Source organism: Penicillium bovifimosum (genome assembly GCF_028826915.1).
Source record: "Penicillium bovifimosum strain IBT 22155 chromosome Unknown utg000008l_segment0_segment0, whole genome shotgun sequence".
Classification (NCBI taxonomy): Eukaryota; Fungi; Ascomycota; class Eurotiomycetes; order Eurotiales; family Aspergillaceae; genus Penicillium; species Penicillium bovifimosum.
The window spans coordinates 1,091,484-1,115,418 of record NW_026622717.1 but is presented as its reverse complement, the minus strand read 5'-3'; the positions used below and the strand labels follow the sequence as shown (position 1 = coordinate 1,115,418).

Sequence of the window (23,935 nt, the reverse complement as noted above, 5' to 3'; positions counted from 1 at the left end):
GCATATATTCCCGTCAATCCAGTCTAATCAACAAGATTAGCTCTGCTCAATTCTCTTCACTTTTCGTTTCGAGTAAGATCCCAATATGCCTGTCAGGCATGTTCACCTAGGCGACTCTAGTGCGGTCACAATGGAAGAGACGTACTCTGACCTAGTTCAATTCCAAACCCAGCCAGATTTGAACTGGATACTCCGTACATTATTGTACTGTGTACTCCGTACTATAAATTTTGTGACCTGGTTGGATGTGTGACTGTGTCCCGAAAGCGTCAGAGGAAATGCCAAGAACTCCCCGGAGCTACAAGCTGGGCGAGTTGAAGTGGAGTTAGCCCCTGGAAAAAAGAAAAAAGAAAAAAGATCTTCTCAGATCCTCCGATCGTTCCGATGATGCTTTGATGTTCATCGACTTTCCCCCTTTCTCATCTCATCGCACGTGAGCTCAGACTTCCTTCACCACATACCTCGGGTACGAAAAACAGTCCAGTCATGGTCCGCCCGCGGGGAAGCTCAGCCTTGGGTGTGGACATCCGAGGCGACACCAGTGCGCCAGCGATGTCCACAATGAATGAAGTGAGCCCGATCGAGCCCACATCGCCTGGTATTAAGGTACGCGGAACGAAACCCCGTCGACGCGCAAACCACTAACAATGTTCCTCTCGCAGCAATTCGATGCACAGAAACAGGCCAGCAAGGCACCGCCCAAACGGCGTCGAGCCCGTTCCCTCCTCCACCGATTCGCAGATACATGTCTGCGATACACATGGCTCCTGCCGCTTCTCATCCTGCTGTTCCTCATCGGACTGTACGCTATTAACCCCACACCCGCGAACCCCATGTACAGCGCCATCTTCCTGTCGTACCCCCAACCCCCGAAGACACCCGGTGGGCCCATTATGTACGGCAAGGGCAAGAAGGATATTGCGTTCGTGGCGTTCTACACCGTTGTGCTGTCGTTCACGCGCGAATTCGTCATGCAGCAGATGATCCGGCCGTTCGCGGTTTGGTGCGGCATCCGCGGGAAGGGCAAGACAGCACGATTCATGGAGCAGGTGTACACGGCGATCTACTTCGGAGTCTTCGGGCCGTTCGGTCTGTACGTGATGAAGCGGTCGAGTATCTGGTACTTCAACACGACCGCGATGTTCGAGGGCTTCCCGCACCGCGAGCACGAGGGCGTCTTCAAGGCGTACTACCTCCTCGAAGCGAGTTACTGGGCCCAGCAGGCGATTGTGCTGCTCTTGCAATTGGAGAAGCCCCGCAAGGACTTCAAGGAGCTGGTCGGACATCACATTATCACGTTGGCTCTCATTGCGCTGAGCTACCGTTTCCACTTCACGTACATGGGGTTGGCGGTGTACATCACGCATGATATCTCGGACTTCTTCCTGGCGACCTCGAAGACGCTCAACTACCTGGATGCATATATCACTGCGCCTTACTTCGCCATGTTTGTAGGATGGTGGATTTATCTGCGCCATGTGCTGAACCTTAAGATCCTTTGGGCTGTTCTGACGGAGTTCCGGACTGTTGGACCCTTCGAGCTGAATTGGGAGACTCAGCAGTATAAGTGCTGGATCAGTCAGTACATCACCTTCGCACTGCTTGCCAGTCTGCAGGCCGTCAACCTCTTCTGGCTCTTCCTGATTCTGCGAATTCTGTCCAACTACATCTTCACCCGAGTCACCAAGGACGAGCGCAGCGAGGACGAAGACGAGGATGAAGAGCTGGAGGCTGTCGATGAGACCAAGGGCATTACTACTGGGGCTGACCAGCTTGGCAAGGAGAACCAGGCCCCACAGGTCCTGGTCAACGGCGAACCTGTCGCTGAGCAGCGCGGTCCTCGGACTCGCAGCAAAAAGGCATAAATCGAACATTCCGTTCGTCTCAGTTGATGGTTGATGACTACGGCATCAAAGCCTGAACGTGTTATAGTTATATTTTAGGATCGGATGGGTTCTTCTCCAGGTGATCCTCTGGATGTGTTGATATGCTGTTTAATGTATCTGTTGGAGGGTCTGTGTTGGGTGCATCGGGTGTGCCAGTTAGATAGCCCTTTAGAAGAGCGGGCGCCGGCGCTTGTTTTTTAACGAGCAAATGAATCAAGTAATTTTCTTCTTGGATTGTCAGTTCTTGGGATGTGGATGGATTACTTGTACAGGTCAGGATAGGACTACACGAAAAACATGGTGTATTAACTGGGTCGGTATCAATATCGGCAGGCAGTCAACCATCAATAAAATTATGACAAAATGAAATGTGCCCCGATCCATGAGTCGTGGGGTGCACTTTTCGGACTGACATTCATTTCAAAAAGTAGAAGCTGAAAGATGGCTCCGCAGAGCACTGAGAGCAGCCGCAGACGGAGGGAAAAGTGAGTCACTTGATCCCATGGTGAATGCATCAAACGACATTCTACAAGCGGATAATTACTCCTTGGTTTCTCAACAACTGATTTACATACACAGTTCGGCCGTATTAGCCGCCTGCCCGGTGAACGCTTTACTTGAAGTATGGAAGTTATATTCTGCATTCCCGCTGTACTAGGTGGTTATATTGTCGAAATGAAGTCCTCGAAGTCCTCCAGCAATTCAAGCGAAATGCAGACGACAAACGAAGCCAAAACCTGTCACACCAGACACACCAACCTATTAGGTGTTCTTGCCCTTGCCAGCATCATCCTTTGATTGCTCGTCTTTCTTCTCGGCCTTGTCTTCCTTGGATTCATCGTCCTTGGGCTTTTCATCCTTGGACTCTTCTTTCGTGGCCTCGTCTTTCTTCTCATCCTTGGACTCGTCTTTCGTAGCCTTATCCTTCTTATCGTCTTTGGATTCCTTGTTGGAGTCTTCGTCCTTGGACTCGGATTCCTCCATTTTATCCTCCTTCTCTTCCCCCTTCTCCGAAGAGTCCTCAGCGGGCTTCTCCTCGGAGGTCTCCTCTACCTTGTCGGCTTCCTCCTTGTGCTCATCCTTGTGTTCGTCTCCGTGCTCCTCCCCGTGGGGAGTCATGGTGTCCTTCAGAGCCAGAAGGCCACAAATAAAAGATCATTGGACCGGTGATAGCAGCGGAGCCCAGCATCCTACAAGCACATCAATTAGAAACGGTACTCTCGTTGAAAGCAAGACTCAAGAGCATACACTCACCAAGGCAGGTCACTGGATTTAGGCCCTGGCTCATAGCTGCCGGCCGTAGACTTGAATCTGCGGCCAAGGAGCTGAGCAGATCGACGTGTCACTGGAGCAGCACGGAAGGACTGCGCTGCAGTCGCAGCTCGGAAGATGGAACGACGTGCAAATACCATGATGTATGTGCTAGGTGGTGGAATTACAGTGGATAGGGGGTGAGAGAGAAGAATGAAAGTGAATTGAGCAGAGGTACGAAGTATTAAAGGTTACAGTGTCCCAACACCCCGTCCTTCCTCGGTTTGGTCTACTGTGTAAGACGGGGCCCTGGGCCCCTGGCCCGTTCCCGAGCTGGTCTGTGCGTCGTGATGTCATGTTGTGGCTGGGATTTGAGATCTGGGGCTGGTACGAAGTATGAACGGAGTACGGAGTACATGTACGCAGTATTAGCCACTAGCATTTGTAGAAGACTCTTGGATAACACTTCATAAATACCACTCAGAAGGTTAGAGTCAATACAATTGGCGCTGAAGTGCGATCTGATGTACTTCGTACTAAGTTCGTAGATCCTACGGAGTACATAGCCCAGTCTGGCCCATGTTTATCAGATCATATTTCCTTCCCGATGCAACTCGACTGCCTGTACATCTAAGCAATGAATAGAACAAATCAAGGTTCTGAGAAGTTTTCATAGCTTACTGTCTACATTGGAAGGATATCCGGAGGGACAACACGACATTCGTGAAGCATTGAATCTAATGCCTCAGGCCACAATATATTGACACCTCAGGCGGCAACACCCCACGTCGCGGCGGCGTCTATCCAGAAGCTCCCACCGCAAGCTCTCTCCCCCAAGTTGATTTCACCTGCCTCACATGCCACTTTGACCATACTCATCTTCTGTCTTCCTCCCCCGTACACAGGCACATATTCATCAATATGGCAGATCGCCAAGTCACTCAGCAAACAATTCACGGCCTGCTCGCCAAGCTCAGTGACCCCGATGCTGACTTGAGATACATGTCCTTGAACGATTTATATGACATTCTGACTGGCTCGCAATCTACCTTCCTCACCCATGACCGCGCCACATCAACAAAACTGGCAGAAGGTCTTCTCTCCTCCTTGGATGATCAACATGGCGACGTGCAAAACCAAGCTCTCAAGTGGTCCGTACCGAGCTATATCCCCCATTAATTCCGCTGAGATCTAATTCCTTTCCATGAAAACAGTCTCGGTCCGCTCGCTGTGCGCCTACCATTTGAATCCCTCACGCCCCTCCTCGAGAAGTTGGCGACTTTGACTGCCTCCCAGACGATAGACACTTCTGTGCCTAATACCGCCTTACGCGTCATCGTCGACACCCTCCCTCGCCCCCAGCCAGGCCAGCCCGCGTCTCAGAATGCGATTACCGCCTACTCAGCAGTATCGAAGATTCTGATTCCCCGCTTGTCCGGCCCGACACCCTCAGCCTCACGGAGGCGGGGCTCGGTGGTGAAGGGCATGATGGAGAAGGATCCATCTCGAGGCTTCAGCAGTGATGCAATCGATGTACTCATCAAGGTTGTGACCTGCTTCGGGCCCTTGCTTCAAGAATCAGAGCTCGCGGCTCTTCAAGCATCCGTCATGGCCATCATCCAAAACGACACAGCTGGTACCGTTGTCACCAAGCGCGCACTGACAGCTATTTCTGCGCTTGTGCTCCACTTCTCCGACAGCCAGCTCAACAGCTTTGTATCTACTCTGAGGGATACGCTCTCGTCCGATATCTCCATGGTGCAGCGACGACACCTGATTGCCGCTATTGGCGCTATTGCCAGAACTGCACCGGCCAAGTTTGGCCCGCACCTGGATACCCTTGCTCCGTTTGTCTTCTCGGCGGTCGGAGAATATAACATTGAAAAGGCGGACTGAGTTGCCGCTGCTGTTAGTCTGCAATTAATGGTTGTCTGGTCGACAGCCCATGCACAACCACCATTCGACGGCGCTGAGATCAAATGAGGCTGAGACATTGTATCTGATCGAGATCGGCTGTATGTAGCCTTCTTATGATGATGCGAACTCGCCTCCGAGGCCGTGATTTGCTAAAAGAAGAAAAATGTCTGGGCTCAAGAACCAACCTCTTAACGCCCGCGAGCCAAACATGGACTTAACGATACCCACGTTGATATTGAATACAAGCGCTTCGGCCATCTCAGCTTGCTTCTGTGCATACATGTAAATGCTAGTTGCAGCTTCCTCATATGTGCTCCTGCCTTTCTATGAGAGTAAACAAAAAGCATCCTCGCTCTTTCCTACTCTGTGCTCCTATCTCTTTCCAACCGGTTCTCGTAGAAATTACCTCATTTGCCCTTCGTCCTGAGGGTTGGCTGGTCTTACCCTTCTTCTTCTCTTCCCTCACCTCGTATCATCTCGTTTACTATCCCAAATCCTTACCTCTTTCATACCCAGTTTAATATAGCATAGCCCTATATCATCTTCGAAATGCGTGGTCGTTCGATATCCCTTTTGCTCATAGCCACATTGGCGAGCTCTGTGTTTGCCAGGGCCCATGATGCCCCTGTGTATACAGTTTCAGTTGAAAATACAGTCTCCGTTGAAATATCTCCAACAGGAAACGTGTCCGTGACGGTGTCCCGTCTGGGCAATCGTGATGCGCCCAACAACGCCGACTACCGCTGTGGTCCGAAGCTCGGCAAATGCCCTGTGGGTACATGCTGCTCTGGTGCTGGTATGTATGCAGGTCCCAGCCTACTGAGCTATCTACTAACATCGTTCCCACGATAGGGTTCTGTGGCACATCCAAGGCGCATTGTCGCTCTCCGGACTGCAAGATCGACTACGGCAGATGTGATGCCCACAAAACACCTTTAGGACCACCGACCAAGGATATTCCCCGTCCACACCTTGGTGAAGTCCCGTATGGCCCTCGTGAGATTCGTTCCTGCGCTGTCCCTGGAACTGTTGCATTGACATTCGACGATGGCCCAACCCGCTACACTGGCGACCTGCTTGATCTGCTCGACAAGTACGATGCAAAGGCCACTTTCTTCATTACTGGTATCAACAATGGAAAGGGTGCCATCGATGACCTCAGTCTGCCCTGGGCTTCCCTCATCGAACGGATGGACTCAAGCGGCCACCAAATCGCCAGTCACACATGGTCACATGAAGACCTCAGCTTGATTACCCCCTCGCAACGTGCTGAACAAATTGGAAAGAACGAAGCGGCTCTGCGCAATATCCTCGGATACTTCCCTACTTACATGCGGCCACCTTATTCCAGCTGTAGCCCTGACTCACAATGCGGGAAAGAGCTGGGAAAGCTGGGGTATCACATCATTCTCTACGATATCGACACAGGCGACTACAAGTACGATAGCCCGGACCTGATCCAGCGGTCGAAGGACAACTTTGATCGACAGCTCTTTGGTAGCGATCCGCGCACCAAATCATGGCTCGTCATTGCTCATGATGCCCATGAGCAGACTGTCCACAACCTCACTGAGCACATGCTCAAGGCAATCCATGATCAGGGCTATCGAACAACTACTGTCGGTGACTGCCTCCGGGATCCCAGGGCACTATGGTACCGCAAGGACACCCGAATGCCTTCTCACAAAAAGAAGCCGAAGAAGCATTCCTCGGCAGATCCTAAGAAGCCAATCTCTTGGGACGGTTCTTGTGGTAAGAACTATACCTGCCTTGGCTCCAGATTTGGGTTCTGTTGTGACAGCACCAACTCTTGCGGCAACACCACACGTCATTGTGGACATGGCTGTCAAAAGGATGCCGGTTACTGCTCCATGGAGGCTCCTTTCAATGGGGATGCGTGGAATCCCAAAGTGGGGCCCAAGAAGGGTCACAAGTCAGATGCGGATCCTGGGTACCGGAATATTGGTACTGCAGCTGCCACGTCGTTGTTGCTTGCTTTACTTGTTGCTATGTTGCTGTATGGATGATGGATCTTGGGTTTGCATTGCCATGGTTGATTAGGTGACTTGAGTGTTATCGACTTTGTACTTATTTATAGGCCGTGGCTCGGTCACTACATTCGTTTGAGGCTCTAACCAGACGTGGTATGAATAGGTAGCTCATGGATGGTACGGGATGGACAAGCAGCACAATGGAATACAGTATGCAAGTTTGTCGTTGGCTATACATCGATGGTCGGTGATCATTGCTAGCCTTGTAGTCAAGTATTCTTGGAACCGTTACTCTGAGTAATCGTTTTGATATTCAGACTAGCTGAGGAAATCTCATGATAAATTGGCCTCACGCCTGGGTAGGATATTAAGAAATAACCCAGCCTCTCACTCCCTGTAGATGCAAGAGTATAGCATGCAGCCATAAGCGATGCAGATTCCAACAGCGAAGACACAAAAAAAACAGCACGCCGAGAGCATTCTCCCGAGGGGTATAATAATAACACAAACGCAACAACCCAACCCAACCACAAAAGAGAAAAAGAAACACCACAAGGAAATCCATAAAGTAAAGAACCCTACTTCCGCACCATCTTAAGCAGCGGCGCAATCCTCGCCCTCTTACTCAATCCCACACGATACGGCACAGCACTCCTCGCCGAGATGGGACTATGCTTATCCGGACCCTTGCCTGCACCTTGCGGTGTATTGACAGCCTTAGCGTCTGGTTTCGATGGCGTCTGCGGAGCCATCGTTTCAGTTGCAGCAGGAATAACAGGAGGAGCCGTAGCTGACTCGGCCTGCTGTTGTCCTTGTTGTTCTTGCATACCAGTCTCATCACAGATATTCGTTGGCACAGACTTGGGACTGTTATCGATGACAACGGCTAATTTGGCCGGGACTTTAGGTTCCGGGGGTTTGGTCGGTTCGGGTGTTTCTATCTCTGGAGTCTCGGTGTCGGTCTCAATTGGTTGTTTTCGCTTGCGGCTGCGTTTTTTCGGGGCTGGTTTTTCCTGATTTGCGGGTTGTTGCTTTTCTTCGGGAGTTGAGGCTTTGGATGTATTAGGTGCATTCTCCGATATCAGAGGGATTGGTTCCCGGTCTCGTGTCTCGGGTGTTTCAGGCTGAGGAGTGGCCTTTTCGCTGGAGGCCTGCGTATCGCGAGGTTTGGTATTGAGCCAGATAACGTCGTCTTCGTCAGCGGCTGTGTTAGGAGTAGATGTAGTCTTCGCTTTCTTTGCTTTATTCTTTTTCGGGTCCTGGGGTTTTGTCTTTGTAGTCTTAGTCTTGGGCGCTGCTTCTGTGTTTTCTTCGTCAGTTTCATCCGGGGTTCCACTCGAGACCGGGGTGTTGTTCTCGGTTATCTCTTCTGTATCGGATGGATCGGCCGTACCGTTTGCGCCAGGGGGTTTGAACTCGTGGTCTCGGGAGTTGGCTAGCTCGTCATCTTCATCGCTGTCTGGTACAGACTGTTGCTTGGATCTTGGGCGCTTTTTCTTTGCGGCTGGCGCGTCGATGGCTGGTAGGATGGCCGGTAGAGCGAGCTCGTCGGGTGCGCTTGATTGGGAGTATTGTGGAGAGACGAGACTGGCAGCGGTGGTGTCGGCTTTGACGCCGCTGTATCGTAGTGTGATGATGGATGAGAGAGGTTCGGTGTCATGTGGAGAAGATGGGTCCGGCTGTTGAGGTCTGGGCTGGGGATAATCATCCAGGGGTTGGTTTGCGAGTGTGCTTTGTTGTTCCATGAATAGCTCGGATGATTGTTGGAGACTACTTCTCGGGGGTGGAGCCATTGAGTTATTGGTATCAGGGGGAGTCAAGTCGTAGATACCCTGCCTGGGGAGCAATGGAGATTGATTTGTCTCGGAGTGAGTTCCATTGGGGGCTCCAGGATATGAGGAGCCAGTTCTCTCCTCTCCGCTATATGGATAGGAATGAGAGCTTGGCACTGTGGGGATCGGTGCAGACTGAATAGGGTCTGTCGTGTACAGCGCAGCTGTAGATTGAAGTTGTGGGCCACTTGAAGGTTCATCGTCTAGAAGTCTTCTCTGAGCGAGTCCAATCTCCGTCATCATAGCACCTGGATTACCTTTAGTATGTGAATCTAAGCTTTCTATCTTCTTTGTCTTGTTTTGTTCAAGCTATTCCATGGCGACGTACCAACTGATCCACTCCCGCCCTCACTCGTCGAGGGAATCCATCTCTCCTCACGCCACTGCTGCGATGAAGTAGCCGTTGTATGGCTCCTTTCTTGGGACTGGAGGAATTCATCGAAATTGACACTCAATTGTGGAAACATGCTCTCATCCGGAGCAGGCATTGCATAGTGGGTCATCTGTTCGGCGGGGATATCATGGTGTTGCTCGAGTGCGGGCTCAGAGGGTTGGAGGGGAGCAACAGAGGGGGAAGCTCATCCCCCTCAAAGGGTTCATCCTCATCGGAGTCCTGAATGACACGATCCACACCCATTAGAGTCAATTCTCTCGAGTCGTCGGGGCTAGCAGCATTGAAGTTGATGGCCAAGAAAGTTAACGCGTTCCTGACACGACGGCACGTGGTGATAAGATGGAGATCGACATACGATAAGCGAGGTACATCTAACATCTTAGGGTGGAATCAACGCCTTACATTGAAGGAACTATTTAACTACACAGTACGGAGATAGCACCTAAATAGCCCTATACAATCCTACACTGTATAAAATCCAAACGACCCTTCTATTTCCCAACCATACGACATTTGATCATCGCAACCAAAAAAAACAAAAAAAAAAATCCAACCCTACTCGCTTCACCCGGAAAATCCAATTGCCCGCATCCAAATCAGCTCTAGCGCCCAAAAAACCCAGCATAAATACAGCCGACTCGCCCGCCCCTTTTGACTCTTTTTTCTTTTTTTTTCTTTTCTATCAACTATCGGGGCTCCACTTTGTGGCTTGCTGAGGCTTATCCGATGGCTTCGGCCTTCATGGGTTTTCTTCCGTTCCCGGCCCTGGAGAGTGACAGACGATCCTTCTTATACAACACGTTATAGCTGATGCTAGGGCTTCTTTCGGGTTGTCCTATTGGCGTTAGCTGTGGGGAGGCCGTTACATACCTTTTTTCATAGACGAATATGAATATTGAATATAGCGTCACTGGTGGCCTGATCAATGAAATATTTACCGCATATCTACTCTCTAGAGACAATATAAACCTAGAAACTGGAACTGGAAACATAAGCGAGGACAGCCACACATACAGCGGCAGTCCTTGGTCATTCTATTACCTATTTCTTAGTCCATTGCTAGGTTGCGGCGCGGCTGTCGTTTATCATACCTAGTCTGTTGGAGAAATTCCCCTGGAAGAATAGACTTGAAATTGCAACTCAAGGAGTTGAATGGTCAAAGGGAATCTCATATAGATACAAGCTCAGTATGTACTGTACTAAAAGCAATAGACCAAAGTCATATGCCAAAGAAAAACGTGTTGTGAAAAAAAAAAGAAGAGAAGGCTGCATAATGCTGCATGGTTGACGAGTCTGCAGTCGCCAACCTCAAAGAAGACGCCAATGTCATCCACGAATGTATCCGACACACCAAAACACCAACAAACCCATCAACAGGCTCAAAAGAGCCTAAAACATAAAATGCAACAGGTGAGTCCAGAGTCACCGGGTATCTCAAGCCATAGACACAAATGCATCAAAAGAGAAAGGGTAACCTCGAAGAGAATCACAGCACACCACCCGGCAGGTTGATCTGTCCTTGCCGGCCGCTATCGAAGCCAGCGCTGTTGGGTGCTGATGCGGTAGGCCCGGGGGTGCCACTCGGGTTGTCCATGTGAATTTTCCGCAACATGAACATTGGCTTTCGCCCTTCCTTTTCTAGCTGCTTGAACAGGAGAAGAGGCTTCTCCTGCAATTCCAGGCATCGCTCTTGGTCTCCATACACGATGTAAAGAGCGTAATTCTTCCAGTCAGAGTTAATGTTGTATTTCTTGAGGGCAGCCGGCAGAACCTTGTAGCAGGGATCTTCCCACGAGACTCGGAACGACTTGAAGATTTCCACACTATTTGGATTTTCACCGCCTCCGCTCCCGCCACCTCCAGTCCGTGAGTCGGTCCTGTCGGGTCGAGGGTCAAGACGTGATGCCGTGGATGGTGTCTCGGCGCGGGATGATGGTAGCTGGCTTGGAGTGAGTCGGTCTCGGGAATGTGCAGTCGGTGTTTGTTCGGGATAATCATAGGCCGTGTTGCGGTTCCCACTGGATGGTGCTTGAGAATATGATCGTGAATTGAGTGTCTGAGGATGGGCGTGGTGCAGATGAGGCGACGTTGGTGAGGGTATGCCAGGTGATAGTTGTGATCCTCCGTTCATTGAGGCTGTCAGATGGGACGAAGCGGCCATAGCGGCAGCTGACGGGTTCAGGGTGTCGTGGTGAGATCCCCGTTCATAGCCCATCGGTGGGATGTGGGTTGGCGAGTTGTTCTTGGGGGTCGGGCCGCTGGGGTGAATGCGCTTGGAGAAAGCTCGCGCAATCTTGGATGACGATGATTGTTCACTTATGATGGGCTGGGAATTTGTAAGAGTGGCTGTGCTATCATGCCAGTTGTCTGAAGGTTGCCCGCCTGAAGAAGGAGGTGGTAATGGATGTGAGCGATCTTTTGCGATTTTGATAACTGGCAAGATTTCTTCGCGCAATCGCCGATAATCATCTGTGATCCGCCGCAGCTCGGTCTCAATCAACATGAGTTTCTCGTCTCGAACCTGGATCGATTTGATCAAACACGCGAGGTCCTGTTGTGATGCGGTCTCATTCATACTCTGGTCCGCAGCTGCAAGCATGGGTTAGATATCATGCTCGAATGGTGGGGGTCTGGCGACATACAAAGGGGAATATAATGGTCTGCATCGAGAGGGACCATCTGCTTGACTTTGATTTCATAAACGCTCTTCAAAATTGTCAATCGATGTCCCACACTGTTGATGCCCATTTCCTTCAGCTCCTCATGCTTCAAAGCAACTAGGGCTTCGCCGACAATCGCATTTTCTGCGCGGTAGGCTCACGTCAGTAAAGTTCACGAACTGAATATCCTAGCGAAGTCGCTAACCTCGAAATGCGCCATGATATTGAAGCAAGCCAAGTGACGTCAGAAATTCCTTGCATTCTTCCACTCCCCATTCTGTAATGAGGGTTCGCGGGGAACGAGGACCATCCATCGGGTGTCCGAATTTGGTCGGAGTATGTTCTGCCGACTGAATGTCGGAGTCTGTGGGAGAGCACTCAGAGTCGATATTAAGGTGCGGCGAGGTAATGACACTGCGTTCGTACTCATCATCCGCGTCGGAGTCGGCGTGATAGGAGGTGTGGAGAGACATGATGGCGGGGGGCTGTTCGGCGACAAGGCGATATCCACCGAATGTGGTGATGAAAGGTATGAGAGGTATGCAGACACCACCGCCAGACTGAGTGTGCTGGGGTTCACGTAAAGGCAGAATCAGCGGTAATGCGCCGAATGCTCTATCTTACAAAGCGCAGGCAGAAAGAGAGTACGTCGGGAGTCGAAGTCTTTAAGGCGAACATGTGCGGATTGGGAAATTATCGAGGCGACTGCTTTATGTTTGGTTCCTCGTGTTGTGGCCAAGTGTTTTCTCAATACTCCTCTTTGAGGAGGGGCGCTGAGATGGAAGACGCGGCAATCAACAAGCTGAGCAAAGCGGGGAAGGTTGGCGGTTCAGGGCGGCGAGATAGAGGCGTTGGGAGAGAAAGGCGACTCGTCAATACGAACAATGAGCAGATGTTCTTTGAGGCCAAAACAAATTGATGTCCGAGACTAAACTGAGACTTGAAGATCGAGATCAGGCAAAGAAGATGGTCGAATGAGAATGGGGAACACGTGACAGGGTCTGGACTGGTCAATCCAAGCCCTCAAGACCTCAGAGCTACCGGAGTATAACTAACCATAACTGATTCTTCTTTGCTTCTCGTGTAAATGTTCATCAGTCATCAGGTATTTATCCGTTCATGATAGACATGTTCTTGGCTCAATATCTCCCTACTGTTGAAGACTTGTCAACTTGCCCCGCCTTCATCAAAATGATGCCCTACACCTCCAGTAAGGGCGAAACTGAACCAAGTTTATTTCTCTAACTTGACTACAAGTCTCCTCCAACGGCCATCACAGATTGCTAATCAACATCTGCCTAACAGGAGTAGGGATTGTTCATAAGCACTGCTTACCTCTTTGTGAACACCCTCTGCTGTCAATGCTTTTTCCCTCCCAAGCGATCTAGAGAACCTACATGTTCAAGTGTATATGGAAGAAACAATGCCTACGGCACGGAGAATAGAAAAGTACATCGAAAGGTGATATTCATCCTCGAATGATGGTCTATCCAAATGCAAAAGCGCCGACCATCGTATGTAAACCCATGAAATCCGATGCCGCAGCCGGCCCGAACCAATCTGTACTCCGTAGAAAAGAAACCCGCCATGCATGATCGCATTTTGAAACAAATGCTGCTCCCCCAAACCCTTAGTGACCGTCATTACTTCTTGTCGCCATTGGGCGCACTGTCACCTTCCAGATCCGCCACTTCTCGTATAATATCCTTTAGTCCGCGTACACCCTCGTCGACGACCGACTCCGGTATACAGACATTGACTTCTTTGATGTATTTGAGCGGGTCGTAGGGCTGGTCCTTGCCCTTTTTCGTGCCGTTGGTTGTCCCGTTGGCCTGGCCGTTTGACCTGACCTCTAACGCGGGGTGACTCCGGCCCTCTGCTGAGGCGAGTACTGCTGCCATCACGTCGTCGAAGGTCTCACAGCGGCCGGCGCGGAGGAGTTCTGTGGCGAGGGTGGTGATCTTTTCTGTCCAGCCTAGACGGTGGAGGGAGCTGAGGAGGTTTTCTTGTAGATCTTCGAGGGCGCAGCTGGCGGATAGCTTGACAAGGAGGTCGGATTCGAGAGCGTCGGGGGTGGGGGTGGCTCCGTTGGTGGAGGCGGATGAGGGCATTGTGGAGGGCGGGAATAAGGGTTTTGCGGGCAACACTTGAGCAAGAGAGAAAAGCGCGGGCGGCTCTTTCGTACAGAAGCTCTGGTTTTCCCCGGAGAAATGAAGTGTCGCTGGTTGGCGCAAAGTGGTTGTCGGAGGGGCCCGCCCTTTATTTCAATGCGGGATCGAAGGCCTATTAGAATTACATTGCATGTAGTGGACAGAAGTGCATGCAAGGCAATTGAAGCTGAGGAAACAATCAAAGATATACGTAGTTAGGAGAATATCCGAGCAGGGCTGACTCGCGACGGCCAGATCGGACAATCGGCATTGTGGGTCCGGTCTCGAGCGGTGAATCGGGATTCGCTGTCTTTGCCTCTTACTCTTCTACAGAGTACAGAGTATTGCTCTTCTTTTGATATTCTATTCAATCATTCTCAGAGACTAATGATCCAGGTCACTTTGATCGTATTATGATATTATAACATATTATCAAGCTGATATCGACATTTACCAGGGTTGGCTTCCATATCATGGCAATGGTTGCTACTTGCTAGGTCCTGATCTATACTCAGAGTGCAGATCTCAAGACTATGTACAACGGATCGATCTTCACCAAGTTCCAAGGCTATTGCCTTATTTGCCTACTCTGCCTTGATCGCGAATGGAGCAGGCGCAGGGTTTGACAGCGCCCATGAAATGCCATTGCTCATCACCTCGTCCCATCTCTTGGACTCGGAAAGTTTATCCCCGTATCTTCTGAACCCATGGGGCACGCCAGGGAAAACATGGACGTCCGTAGGAACACTATCGAGGAAGTCAGCTCTGGAACCCCCAACTCAGAAAAGGCAAACTCACCCATTCGCAGCAAGCTCTTGCGCAAAGAACAATCCCTCATCTCTTAGAGGGTCATTTCCCGCAATGCCAAACGTAGTAGGAGGCAGCTGCTTGATCTCTTCCGCGGTGGCATTACCAGGACTTATCTTACGATCGTTAATGGCGTCCTTGTTATTCGCAAGAAGCAGGTCGCTGAACAGCTTCATGCGACTCATCGGCAAGATCGGCGCTTCAGCACACTGCACATAACTTGACAACTCAGGACTCTTAAGCATCTCCATTCTGGGCGCATAGTGTTCAGACACCACAAGACAGGGAATCATGAGCACCTGTCCTGCAATCTTAGGAAGAGCACTCAAGCGCTCATCCTCACCACGCAGCTGCGTCAACACCAACGACGCCGTCAGCCACGCACCAGCCGAAATGCCGCCAACGACAACCCGATCGCTGAGACCGCCGATCTCAGCGATATGTTCGTGCAGCCAGACGAAGGTATCTTCGACATCATGCCAAGCAGCGGGATAGCCGTGTTCGGGCGTGTGTCTGTAGTTTAGATTGAGGACTACAACGGGAGTACCCTGCTGGACGCGCGAGGTTACAATGAGCGAACAAGTCGCATCTTCAGAGCTCAGCGTGCCAAACAGAAAACCGCCACCGTGCAGATGGACGTAGACAGGCAGGCGCTCGGAGATGGGGACACCTGCAGGGCGGTAGGTGCGTACTTCTAGGGCCGTGCCGTCGCGGCCTATGACCGTGTGATCGTGCATCTGCACCGCGGAACTCAGACCTAGGTCGATCATATCCCGCGCGGCGGACTCCTCGCGAGTCTTGTTCATGAATGATTTGATTTGTTCCGCCGTAAGATCGTCGGGGACTGCAGGCAGGGTTGCCTCGAGGGCCAGCCATTCGGCGCTGGGTCCGGTGTACGCAGAGAAGTCGGCCATGTTTATTCTTGTGATGTAGGTTTATTCCGGGTTTATGATGTAGAAGGAGATATGTTGAATGCAATAGGTCTCTACCTGGGCATAGGCTGACATCGTACAACATCCATAAGCATAAGCTGAGACTATTAACTGACACTACCCCACTCATCCCACCTCGGCTCGGCTATGCGTTGCTTTACGGGCTGTATTTATCCATCCGACAACCCCACTTGAAACATTGGAGTAACTCCAGTTAGGTACGTCAGAAATGACAGTTAGAGAGACTTTAAGTGTAGACAAGACATCTGTATATCATTAACTTTATATGTATCATTGACACGGGTAAACTCACGCAAACTCCTCAACCCAACCCCAAAACCTTCAACAATGGAACCAACAATCCCATCAGAACCCCCTTCCCGCTCCTTATCAGGGAAAGCAGCAATCGTAACCGGAGCAGGCTGCCTCGGAGAAGGCATCGGCAACGGCCGCGCCATTTCCATCCTCCTCGCCGACGATGGCTGCGACGTACTCTGCCTCGACCTCAACCTAGAATGGGCCAACAAGACCGTGGAGATGATCAACTCAAAACCCGGCCGCGGACGAGCATTCGCACTTCGTGCAGACGTCACGTCAGAAGCAGACTGCGAAATGGCAGCAGAATGCGTACTTGTAAAGTTCGGACGACTGGATATCCTGATCAACAATGTCGGCATCGGAGGCGCAGCTGGCACTGCTGTCGAGGTTGATATGGTGGAGTGGGCCAAGAGTATGGAGGTCAATGTTGCCAGTATGGTGATAATGGCCAAGTATGCGATTCCGGTGATGTCCCAGAATGAGGGCGAGATTAAGGGCAGCATTGTCAATATGGGGAGTGTGGCTGGGTTGAAGGGTGGTACGCCTCATCTGCTGTATCCGACTGCTAAGGGTGCTATTGTGAACATGACAAGGGCTATGGCGGCACATCACGCGCCTGATGGGATTCGGGTTAATTGTGTTTGTCCAGGGGTATGTTCATGATCAATTATTCGTTGTTGCGAGAGATCAGAGCTGACTATTGTAGATGCTGTATACGCCTATGATGTATGGGAAAGGGATGAGTGATGAGGCTCGTGAGGCTCGTCGGAAACGGAGCTTGCTGGGAACGGAGGGGAATGGGTGGGACTGTGCTGGAGCTGTGGTATTTCTAGCTGGACCTCATGCGCGGTGGATGACGGGTGTTATCTTGCCAGTTGATGCGGGGACAACAGCTGCAGTGGGGATTGGAATGACCAAGAGTGCAAGTGTCAATGCTTAGTTTGGCCGAGAAGACTCTTTTCTTTCCCTTCATCTCTTTTCCCCTCAACCACCAACTCAGAATCAAAACAATTACAGATCATTCCGATGATGAGCTTCGATGTGTAAAGGTTCTTGAAGCATTCTCGATTGTGGATCAATATGACAAATTTCCCGGGTGGATGAAATGTTGGACATACCCTCTTCGATCTCTGGTCGATGATGGGAGATGGAGGTTTGCCGCATTGATGACGTTCCTTTTCAGGGAGCGTACTGCGGATGATTTGATATTCTGGTTCATGATACTATGGACTGAGGCTGCCTATCCCCCTGCAATCCTCGCGGCAATCTGAAGAACATATATCCAGTCCGGAATACCAGACACGAATATGCGTCAACCTGGAACCCAGCTGCTAGCATAAAGCAAGGCTTATTGGGCGCCAGGTACTGACAGCAACTGGAGTGGATTGCCGATGTCTCCCTAGTCAGCTGTTAAGGAACAAGCAATTCTCACAGATGCCATGGTCGGCTGCGTATATGGAACAGGCTACGGATGTGTTGTTAGCAGTGATAGTGCCTACCTGGGTGTATGTCTTGGAGACTGGATCAACCACTCGTGGACTAGAAGATTGATTAGAACCCTCGATCCTTTATACTGGTAGCCAAAGCTCAACTGGTATGATGCATATCTCCAACATCGGAAGGTCTGTTTCCTCTGTCCGCGGGTATCACAGTGTCGCTTTAAATGAACAGAGATGATTGAAAGACGATTCGGATCGCAAATGGGGAGAGGTGAGCCAAACGGGGGCCAAAATTCCTTGTTAAGCAAGATGGTACTCAGACAATACGTGGATCACAAAGAGTAAACTAACCCAAGACGAATTCAAAGTCTCCCAGAGTCTCCCACGAAAGGGCGATTGAATCTCGCAGAGGCGTGTCGCTGGAAAAAAAAGAAGAAAAAAAAGACAAGAGAAGAGAAGAAAAGAGAATACACCAGTAATACATTCCATTCCAATCCACCAGGTACAATTCGCTCAGATGAAAAGAAACGCCAGTAAATGCAAGTTACTTCAAGGTATTGTCGTTAAATATCGCCGTCGGTGTCGGTCGCCACCATGCGCTGTTTCTGCTTATCTTTGCCCTCTCTCCTCAGTGCTTCTATTGTGTTCTGCACTTCGCATTTGGCCTCTGTGTCAATATTGGTGCGCTCGTCTGGCTCAAGAGTCTCTTTGTCGCCGACCCGCTCGTATAGCATGCGAGAGATACACCGGTTGATATTGGTATATTGCTCCTTCGAGATGATCCTTTTCTTCAAATGCGGTTTCAATGCAGTGCCCACCATTTTCTGAATCTCGGCTTTGAGGGCTAGGGATGGTCCAGCTCGAGTGGGAGATGACTCGGGCGATCGAGAAGTCCCAAGATGCAGTGCGCGTTGCGGGATGCGGGAGCGTGAGCGGTTGGGATGGCGCTGCGATGGGTCCTTTTCCGCGCCAACCGCCGTTGGGCTACCGGAAGAGGATATTTCGGGGGAGAAGGGAGGTGATGTTGGTTCAGCGGGGGAGGACAGCTGAAGTGGAGAGATGGGGCGGCTCCGCGAGAAAGGTGGCGGTGTGGCCGCCGAGAGGAGAGGGGAGGAGTAACGAGACGAGGAGGGCGAGATTGATGGAGAGGATGGACCGGGAGATGGGCGGTCGGTAGGAGCGACAGACGTTGAAGCCGAAGGTCCGTATGAATTGGTAAGACTCGGTGCGTCCTCAACCTCCTTTAAGAGCGATGACAAGAAGCTTGGTCCAGCGGAGTTGTCGCCATTCAGCCGAGCACTGGAGCTCCCAGTTTTGGATGATTCACCGGTTTGGGTCTGCTGTGCCAGAGCCGCGAGCTCCTGTGGCCGTCTTGTTCGAGGTCGCTTCAGCTTGCGCTCTGGCTCGGTGGGCTCGGGAGACGGCGACATGGTAGGCTCTTTGCGCTTTCTGGCTGCGCTTGGGTTGTTCTCAATTTCCCGAGCCCTTTCAAATGCGTTCCAAGCCCGCATCTCCTCCAGGGACTCGGGCGCGGGTGTTGGAGCTCTAGGAGCCCGAGGTCGCGATGGTCGGGCATGGTCAAGGTCGAACAGTGATGCGCTGTCGCGGAACCGGTTGCCTCCGCCTTGTCGTTCGGCTATTTCAAATCGACGTTGCCATGCTTGGAATTCGCGCTGGTTTGCCTCTTCGCGACGGCGTTGTTGCAGCATACGTTCAACAGATCGATCGTCATCAAACGGAAAATCGAGATCGATATTCAAATGATCCCAGACAGACTGCCATACTCGGGCCCAGTGTTGAGAGTTCATCTGGTTTCGAGCCTGGAGCTGCCTCCGTTGGGCCCGAGTTCGACGACTGCGCTGCTCGGGCGCCCGGGATGGGCGCGGGGGCGCGCTGATACCTCAGACGCCGGCCTCAGAGCACGTTGCGACTCGCATTGTTGACAGTACCATTCCCCCGCGGGAATCCCATCCAAGCCTAGACAGTAAGTGTGAGACGGTGCTTCACATCCATCGCATAGGAGGAGGACATCCTCGTTATCATCCTGTCCGCAAATTGTACATGGCTGGAAGTCGGCCAAGTCATCCTCCGCATATTCAATAATCATAGACGGGTCAAGGTCTGCCACTTGTGTTCGGTCTTCAACAGCATAGGACGAAATAACGGTTCCTATATTATCACACTTAGTACGTGTACTCAAGAGAGGAACTTGTCATATTCAAAGAAGGGGGAAGCCTCGTACCTCCGACTTGGTCGCTCAACTCCACCATATTGAAGCTGCGACGACATATTGGACAACTATTTGCGCGTTCAACCCATGGCTTTAAGCAAATATTGTGTAAGACATGACCACAGGGAAGTAACTGAGCGATCTGGGAGTCCTCGAGCCCAGTGACATTGCCATCCTTTTGGTCAATGCTCACAGGCTCAAGAGGATCACCCGCCCCTTCACCAAGGTCGCCTAAACAGACAATACAAGTATCTGACATGGACAAAGGAATAATATGAAAACGCGATGTCCATGAAGAGCAACTTTCAAGCGATGTAGAAGAGAAGAAGGTGTGGGGAGCGGCCTTTTGAAGGTGGGCCGGATTGCCGGACTAACGCAAAGTAGGTAGGAACGATGGAGGCGAATGATGCCCTGGATCAGGCGGAAGGAGCGACCGACCATTCACGATAACGGTTTTTGCTGTTCAATATTGTGAAAAGATATATATTTTGTTATTCGCTTTTACTAATTACTATGACTCCTTTACTATGAAAGGCTATCGAATATCTTTGAGGCTGGGTCATGGGCCATGTGACTTCTTTGACAATCGAGATCATGTTCGCAACCATCCAACAGGGTCCCTGTACCACGCAAACAGAGATCCGCACACAAAGTCACTGAATGGCAAGGTGGCCAGTCTACAATCGAAGATAACTACTTTAGGCGCCCACCATTCAGCTGAAACCCGAATCAGCGTCTTCAGCCTTGTCCTCACCTTAATCATCATGATCACAGGCTAAAAATCAACTGGCGATGACGAAAGGATCAGGTGAGTCAAGACTCAAGAGCAGACCCAGACACCTGGTGCAAATGTCCAGGTGCACATAAAAAGTACAAAAGCAGATATCATTCGGAGCACACTCGGTCTAAGCACGCAGGGTATATTCAAGACAGTGCAATGTGCCAGTGCCAGGTGACATCCGGATTGAGATCCGCTCATATGGCGTCGAGTCTACGTGACTGTCTCACGCCCGAGGAACCATAAAAGACCATACGTCGACAGCCCATCTATATGGTGACTCACACAGTCGCAGAACAGAAACAAATTCGCGAGGATTCTGGATTGACTGGCAAAATTGTCTGTCCTGCAGATAGCGACCGAAGCGAAGTTCGAGACCAGTCAGAGCGATATACGATATACTCGAAGCGATGCGGATGCACAAGAAATTGTATTCCCGAATTTATTCATTCATTTTTTGGTATTCGGACGTAACCGTAAAGAGAAATGAAAAACCACACAATCCTCCCATTTAGACCTCGGCGATCTCACGCAGACGACGGATGGTGGAGCGGGTGGCAGCGGCAGCGGGGGTGCTATAGTGAGCGAATGGTCAGTAAATCTTCTGGATGGTGTGTTGCGACTTTGTGCGCCGTTCGAGTTCGACTCCGAATCAAGTCACAACGCCGCTTTCGTGGTTGGTGTCGACTTACGAAACGGTGTAAGCACCACCGGCAACGGTCTTGTTGCAGCCCTTGCACTCCCAGATACCGACAGCCTTGCGCTTGACGGTGTTCTTTCCGCAGAAGGTGCAGACGTAACGGGCGTGCTGGGTGACTTCCATCTTCTTCACCTGCTTACGCAGGGAGGCACCGTATCTGTTGGTAAAGCATGATTAGAATCCGTGTCGTGTTGTAAATGTGTTCGCTATAGGTCGTGTGTCTCGATCGAGGATATCACAGTCGTGTGGGCGCGAATTGGGCGAATGCCATACCTGGTACCATATTTACCGGTGATGCCGACCTCTGTGGGAAACAGTTAGCATCGGTGAAAAATTTGTTTCGCTGTTGAGTGTCTTTGAGGGGAAACATACTCTTGGTGCGCTTCGTCATCTTGGCTGGTGTAGAGGGTGAAGATGGGTATTCAACAGGAGATCAAAAAAGACGCTTTGAATGAGGGCGGGTTGTGCTGTGGATTCTCGCTTAGGGCTCTTGGCTTGGTGCGATCACCTGACCTTTTTGAGTTAGTGGGCTTATGTCATGATGGATCTTGGTGGCCTCAGGTTTCAAAATGCTTACTTTTGTGGCTTCGTGTCCTGTGTGGCTTCGACGGTCCACAAGGTCCACCCAAAGCGATGTACGGAGTAAAATGGGACGATGACGGTGCTGGTTAATTTTCGCTTCGATGCTTGATTTTTATCGGTGCCCTCAAATTCAGGCTTTCATTTCTGTGAGAATAAAGTACCCCAGACTACCCCTCAACTGTCATATGAAGTCCCCTAATTTACTCTCCAACTCGGCCTAATTGTGTTCGAGACCGCCGTATTTTACTCAGTCGGGCGACTCGGGCCAATTGATCTATCCGGTCACGTGATACGCCCAAGACAAGAATGATAAACACTTCCAAGATCGAATCAGTACTCCGTAGTCCGAATCATATTGTGTGACCTGTGTTGCTTTTAGTCCTACGTAATCTTCACGCTTGCGCAATAAGTCTCCCTCGCCTACTCACCTCCGCTCCAGATTCCTTGTGTTCTCAAGCGTGCCGAGAAGCTTGTGATCCGCCGAGCCCTTTCCAGCAAAGCTACATCATAGACCCCAACAGTCCACCATTCCAGAACCAAGCACCATGACTTCCAACCGACAGTATGACCTGGTCTTGCTAGGCCCGACTGGCTACACTGGCAGATTCTGCGCAGAGCACATTGTGCAGAACCTCCCTACCAGTCTGAAATGGGCTATCGCAGGCCGCTCCGCGCAGAAGATGGAGCCTATCGCGCAGGAGCTGAAGGCTCTGAACCCCGATCGTGCTGACCCAGGTACACAATTCCGCGCTCTTTTCTAGATCTCACAACTTGCAAGCTCGGCGCTTACTGCTGTGGTCATAGATGTCCTGGTCGTCCAACTCAACTCTACCGAGCTCAACGAGCTTGCCCAGAAGACACGGCTGGTTATCAACTGTGTGGGTCCGTACCACCTCTACTCGACTCCGGTCGTGGAGGCATGCGCTTCCAATGGCACTCACTATGTGGATGCGTGAGTCATTGCATTTATTTATTTTGTGCATCATTCGAACACTGGCTAATCGTCACAGCACTGGAGAAACACCCTGGATCAAATTGATTATTGACAAGTACCATGAAACCGCCAAGGCAAATGGAGCTATTGTTCGTTCCACTGCAACCTCCAATATATGACTATACTGACTTCAGGAAGATGATCCCTTCGACTGGCGTCGAGAGCGCTCCTGCCGATATCCTGGCCTGGTCTCTGGTCAAGCGTGTCCGCGAGGATCTCTCAGCTCCGACCCGCCAAATCAACAGCACCATCAAGGAAATGAAGTTTGTCACACCCATCCACAAAAGAAACACATATCTGACCCATTCAACCAGATCCTCCGGCCCCAGCGGCGGCACTTTGAGCACGATTCTGTCCATCTTCGACTGGCTCCCAATGTCCGAGCTCTCGAAGTCGATGCAGCCCTTCACCTTGGCAGCATCTCCCCCACCGAAGAACATTCCCGGCGAATCAATCCTGGAGAAGCTGCTTGGTGCTCGCTCAATCCGCGACCTAGGAACCGTGACAACCTCCCCAAGCGCAATCGCCGACATCACCGTCGTGCACCGTAGCAGCAGCCTAATGCCCGAGCTGTACGGACAGAACTTCTTCTTCCGCCAGTTCCTGTCCGTCCGCAACGTTCTCATCGGTGTCGCCGTCCACATCGGCTTCTTGGTTGGACTCTCTCTGCTTGCGCTACCGCCTGTACGCTGGCTGGTTCGCAAGCTCATCTTTGCGCCTGGCGCTGGCCCGCGTAGAGAGGACTCGGTAAATGACCGTCTCGAGTACCATGCCATCGCCACTTCGGACAGTACTCCGCCGCAACGCGTCTTCGGTAAAATTACCTACCATGGCGGCATGTATCCATTCACTGGACTTTTACTGGCTGAGGCTGCTATGGTTATTCTCAGCGAGGAGGAGAAGATCAAGAAGGTCTCGCGTGGTGGCATTGTTACCCCGGCTACGCTGGGTCAGGACTTTGTGGATCGCCTGGACAAGGTTGGCTGCAATATCGAGACCAAGATTTTCCAGTACTGAACAGAGTCATTGGTTATGGTGTGAGGCCAGGCAAGGCTTCTACGCTGACTTGGGCAA

At 51.1% G+C, this 23,935-nt stretch overlaps 13 protein-coding genes across 13 annotated transcripts; 5 read left to right on the top strand and 8 right to left on the bottom strand.

The window, feature by feature from the left end:
* Positions 1-486: 486 nt before the first annotated feature.
* N7515_010112 (uncharacterized protein) lies at positions 487-1,865 on the top strand (the record flags this gene model as incomplete). Its single annotated transcript, XM_056670855.1, has 2 exons — positions 487-606; positions 663-1,865. The coding sequence occupies 2 exons, from the start codon at positions 487-489 to the stop codon at positions 1,863-1,865; spliced, it is 1,323 nt and encodes a 440-aa protein (XP_056517228.1).
* Positions 1,866-1,910: 45 nt separating this feature from the next.
* N7515_010111 (uncharacterized protein) lies at positions 1,911-3,005 on the bottom strand (the record flags this gene model as incomplete). The annotated part of the gene is made up of 2 exons (XM_056670854.1): positions 1,911-1,917; positions 2,752-3,005. The coding sequence occupies 2 exons, from the start codon at positions 3,003-3,005 to the stop codon at positions 1,911-1,913; spliced, it is 261 nt and encodes an 86-aa protein (XP_056517227.1).
* A 131-nt stretch (positions 3,006-3,136) lies between these two features.
* Positions 3,137-3,298, bottom strand: N7515_010110 (uncharacterized protein; the record flags this gene model as incomplete). The annotated part of the gene is made up of 1 exon (XM_056670853.1): positions 3,137-3,298. One exon carries the CDS (start codon positions 3,296-3,298, stop codon positions 3,137-3,139), a length of 162 nt encoding a protein of 53 aa, XP_056517226.1.
* Positions 3,299-4,058: 760 nt separating this feature from the next.
* N7515_010109 (uncharacterized protein) lies at positions 4,059-5,033 on the top strand (the record flags this gene model as incomplete). Its single annotated transcript, XM_056670852.1, has 2 exons — positions 4,059-4,288; positions 4,352-5,033. 2 exons carry the CDS (start codon positions 4,059-4,061, stop codon positions 5,031-5,033), a joined length of 912 nt encoding a protein of 303 aa, XP_056517225.1.
* Positions 5,034-5,603: 570 nt separating this feature from the next.
* Positions 5,604-7,081, top strand: N7515_010108 (chitin deacetylase CDA6; the record flags this gene model as incomplete). Its single annotated transcript, XM_056670851.1, has 2 exons — positions 5,604-5,850; positions 5,907-7,081. 2 exons carry the CDS (start codon positions 5,604-5,606, stop codon positions 7,079-7,081), a joined length of 1,422 nt encoding a protein of 473 aa, XP_056517224.1.
* A 542-nt stretch (positions 7,082-7,623) lies between these two features.
* N7515_010107 (uncharacterized protein) lies at positions 7,624-9,380 on the bottom strand (the record flags this gene model as incomplete). The annotated part of the gene is made up of 2 exons (XM_056670850.1): positions 7,624-9,125; positions 9,206-9,380. 2 exons carry the CDS (start codon positions 9,378-9,380, stop codon positions 7,624-7,626), a joined length of 1,677 nt encoding a protein of 558 aa, XP_056517223.1.
* Positions 9,381-10,757: 1,377 nt separating this feature from the next.
* N7515_010106 (adaptor protein STE50) lies at positions 10,758-12,404 on the bottom strand (the record flags this gene model as incomplete). Its single annotated transcript, XM_056670849.1, has 3 exons — positions 10,758-11,860; positions 11,914-12,075; positions 12,137-12,404. The coding sequence occupies 3 exons, from the start codon at positions 12,402-12,404 to the stop codon at positions 10,758-10,760; spliced, it is 1,533 nt and encodes a 510-aa protein (XP_056517222.1).
* A 1,170-nt stretch (positions 12,405-13,574) lies between these two features.
* Positions 13,575-14,042, bottom strand: N7515_010105 (uncharacterized protein; the record flags this gene model as incomplete). Its single annotated transcript, XM_056670848.1, has 1 exon — positions 13,575-14,042. The coding sequence occupies one exon, from the start codon at positions 14,040-14,042 to the stop codon at positions 13,575-13,577; it is 468 nt and encodes a 155-aa protein (XP_056517221.1).
* Positions 14,043-14,665: 623 nt separating this feature from the next.
* Positions 14,666-15,802, bottom strand: N7515_010104 (alpha/beta hydrolase; the record flags this gene model as incomplete). Its single annotated transcript, XM_056670847.1, has 2 exons — positions 14,666-14,828; positions 14,880-15,802. 2 exons carry the CDS (start codon positions 15,800-15,802, stop codon positions 14,666-14,668), a joined length of 1,086 nt encoding a protein of 361 aa, XP_056517220.1.
* Positions 15,803-16,168: 366 nt separating this feature from the next.
* N7515_010103 (SDR family NAD(P)-dependent oxidoreductase) lies at positions 16,169-17,078 on the top strand (the record flags this gene model as incomplete). Its single annotated transcript, XM_056670846.1, has 2 exons — positions 16,169-16,789; positions 16,845-17,078. The coding sequence occupies 2 exons, from the start codon at positions 16,169-16,171 to the stop codon at positions 17,076-17,078; spliced, it is 855 nt and encodes a 284-aa protein (XP_056517219.1).
* Positions 17,079-18,140: 1,062 nt separating this feature from the next.
* Positions 18,141-20,066, bottom strand: N7515_010102 (putative PHD and RING finger domain protein; the record flags this gene model as incomplete). Its single annotated transcript, XM_056670845.1, is given in 3 exon segments — positions 18,141-19,470; positions 19,485-19,746; positions 19,820-20,066. 3 exon segments carry the CDS (start codon positions 20,064-20,066, stop codon positions 18,141-18,143), a joined length of 1,839 nt encoding a protein of 612 aa, XP_056517218.1.
* Positions 20,067-21,096: 1,030 nt separating this feature from the next.
* Positions 21,097-21,676, bottom strand: N7515_010101 (60S ribosomal protein eL43; the record flags this gene model as incomplete). Its single annotated transcript, XM_056670844.1, has 4 exons — positions 21,097-21,160; positions 21,278-21,442; positions 21,559-21,589; positions 21,658-21,676. 4 exons carry the CDS (start codon positions 21,674-21,676, stop codon positions 21,097-21,099), a joined length of 279 nt encoding a protein of 92 aa, XP_056517217.1.
* A 736-nt stretch (positions 21,677-22,412) lies between these two features.
* N7515_010100 (saccharopine dehydrogenase family protein) lies at positions 22,413-23,878 on the top strand (the record flags this gene model as incomplete). The annotated part of the gene is made up of 4 exons (XM_056670843.1): positions 22,413-22,602; positions 22,672-22,819; positions 22,878-22,950; positions 23,000-23,878. 4 exons carry the CDS (start codon positions 22,413-22,415, stop codon positions 23,876-23,878), a joined length of 1,290 nt encoding a protein of 429 aa, XP_056517216.1.
* Positions 23,879-23,935: the final 57 nt, after the last annotated feature.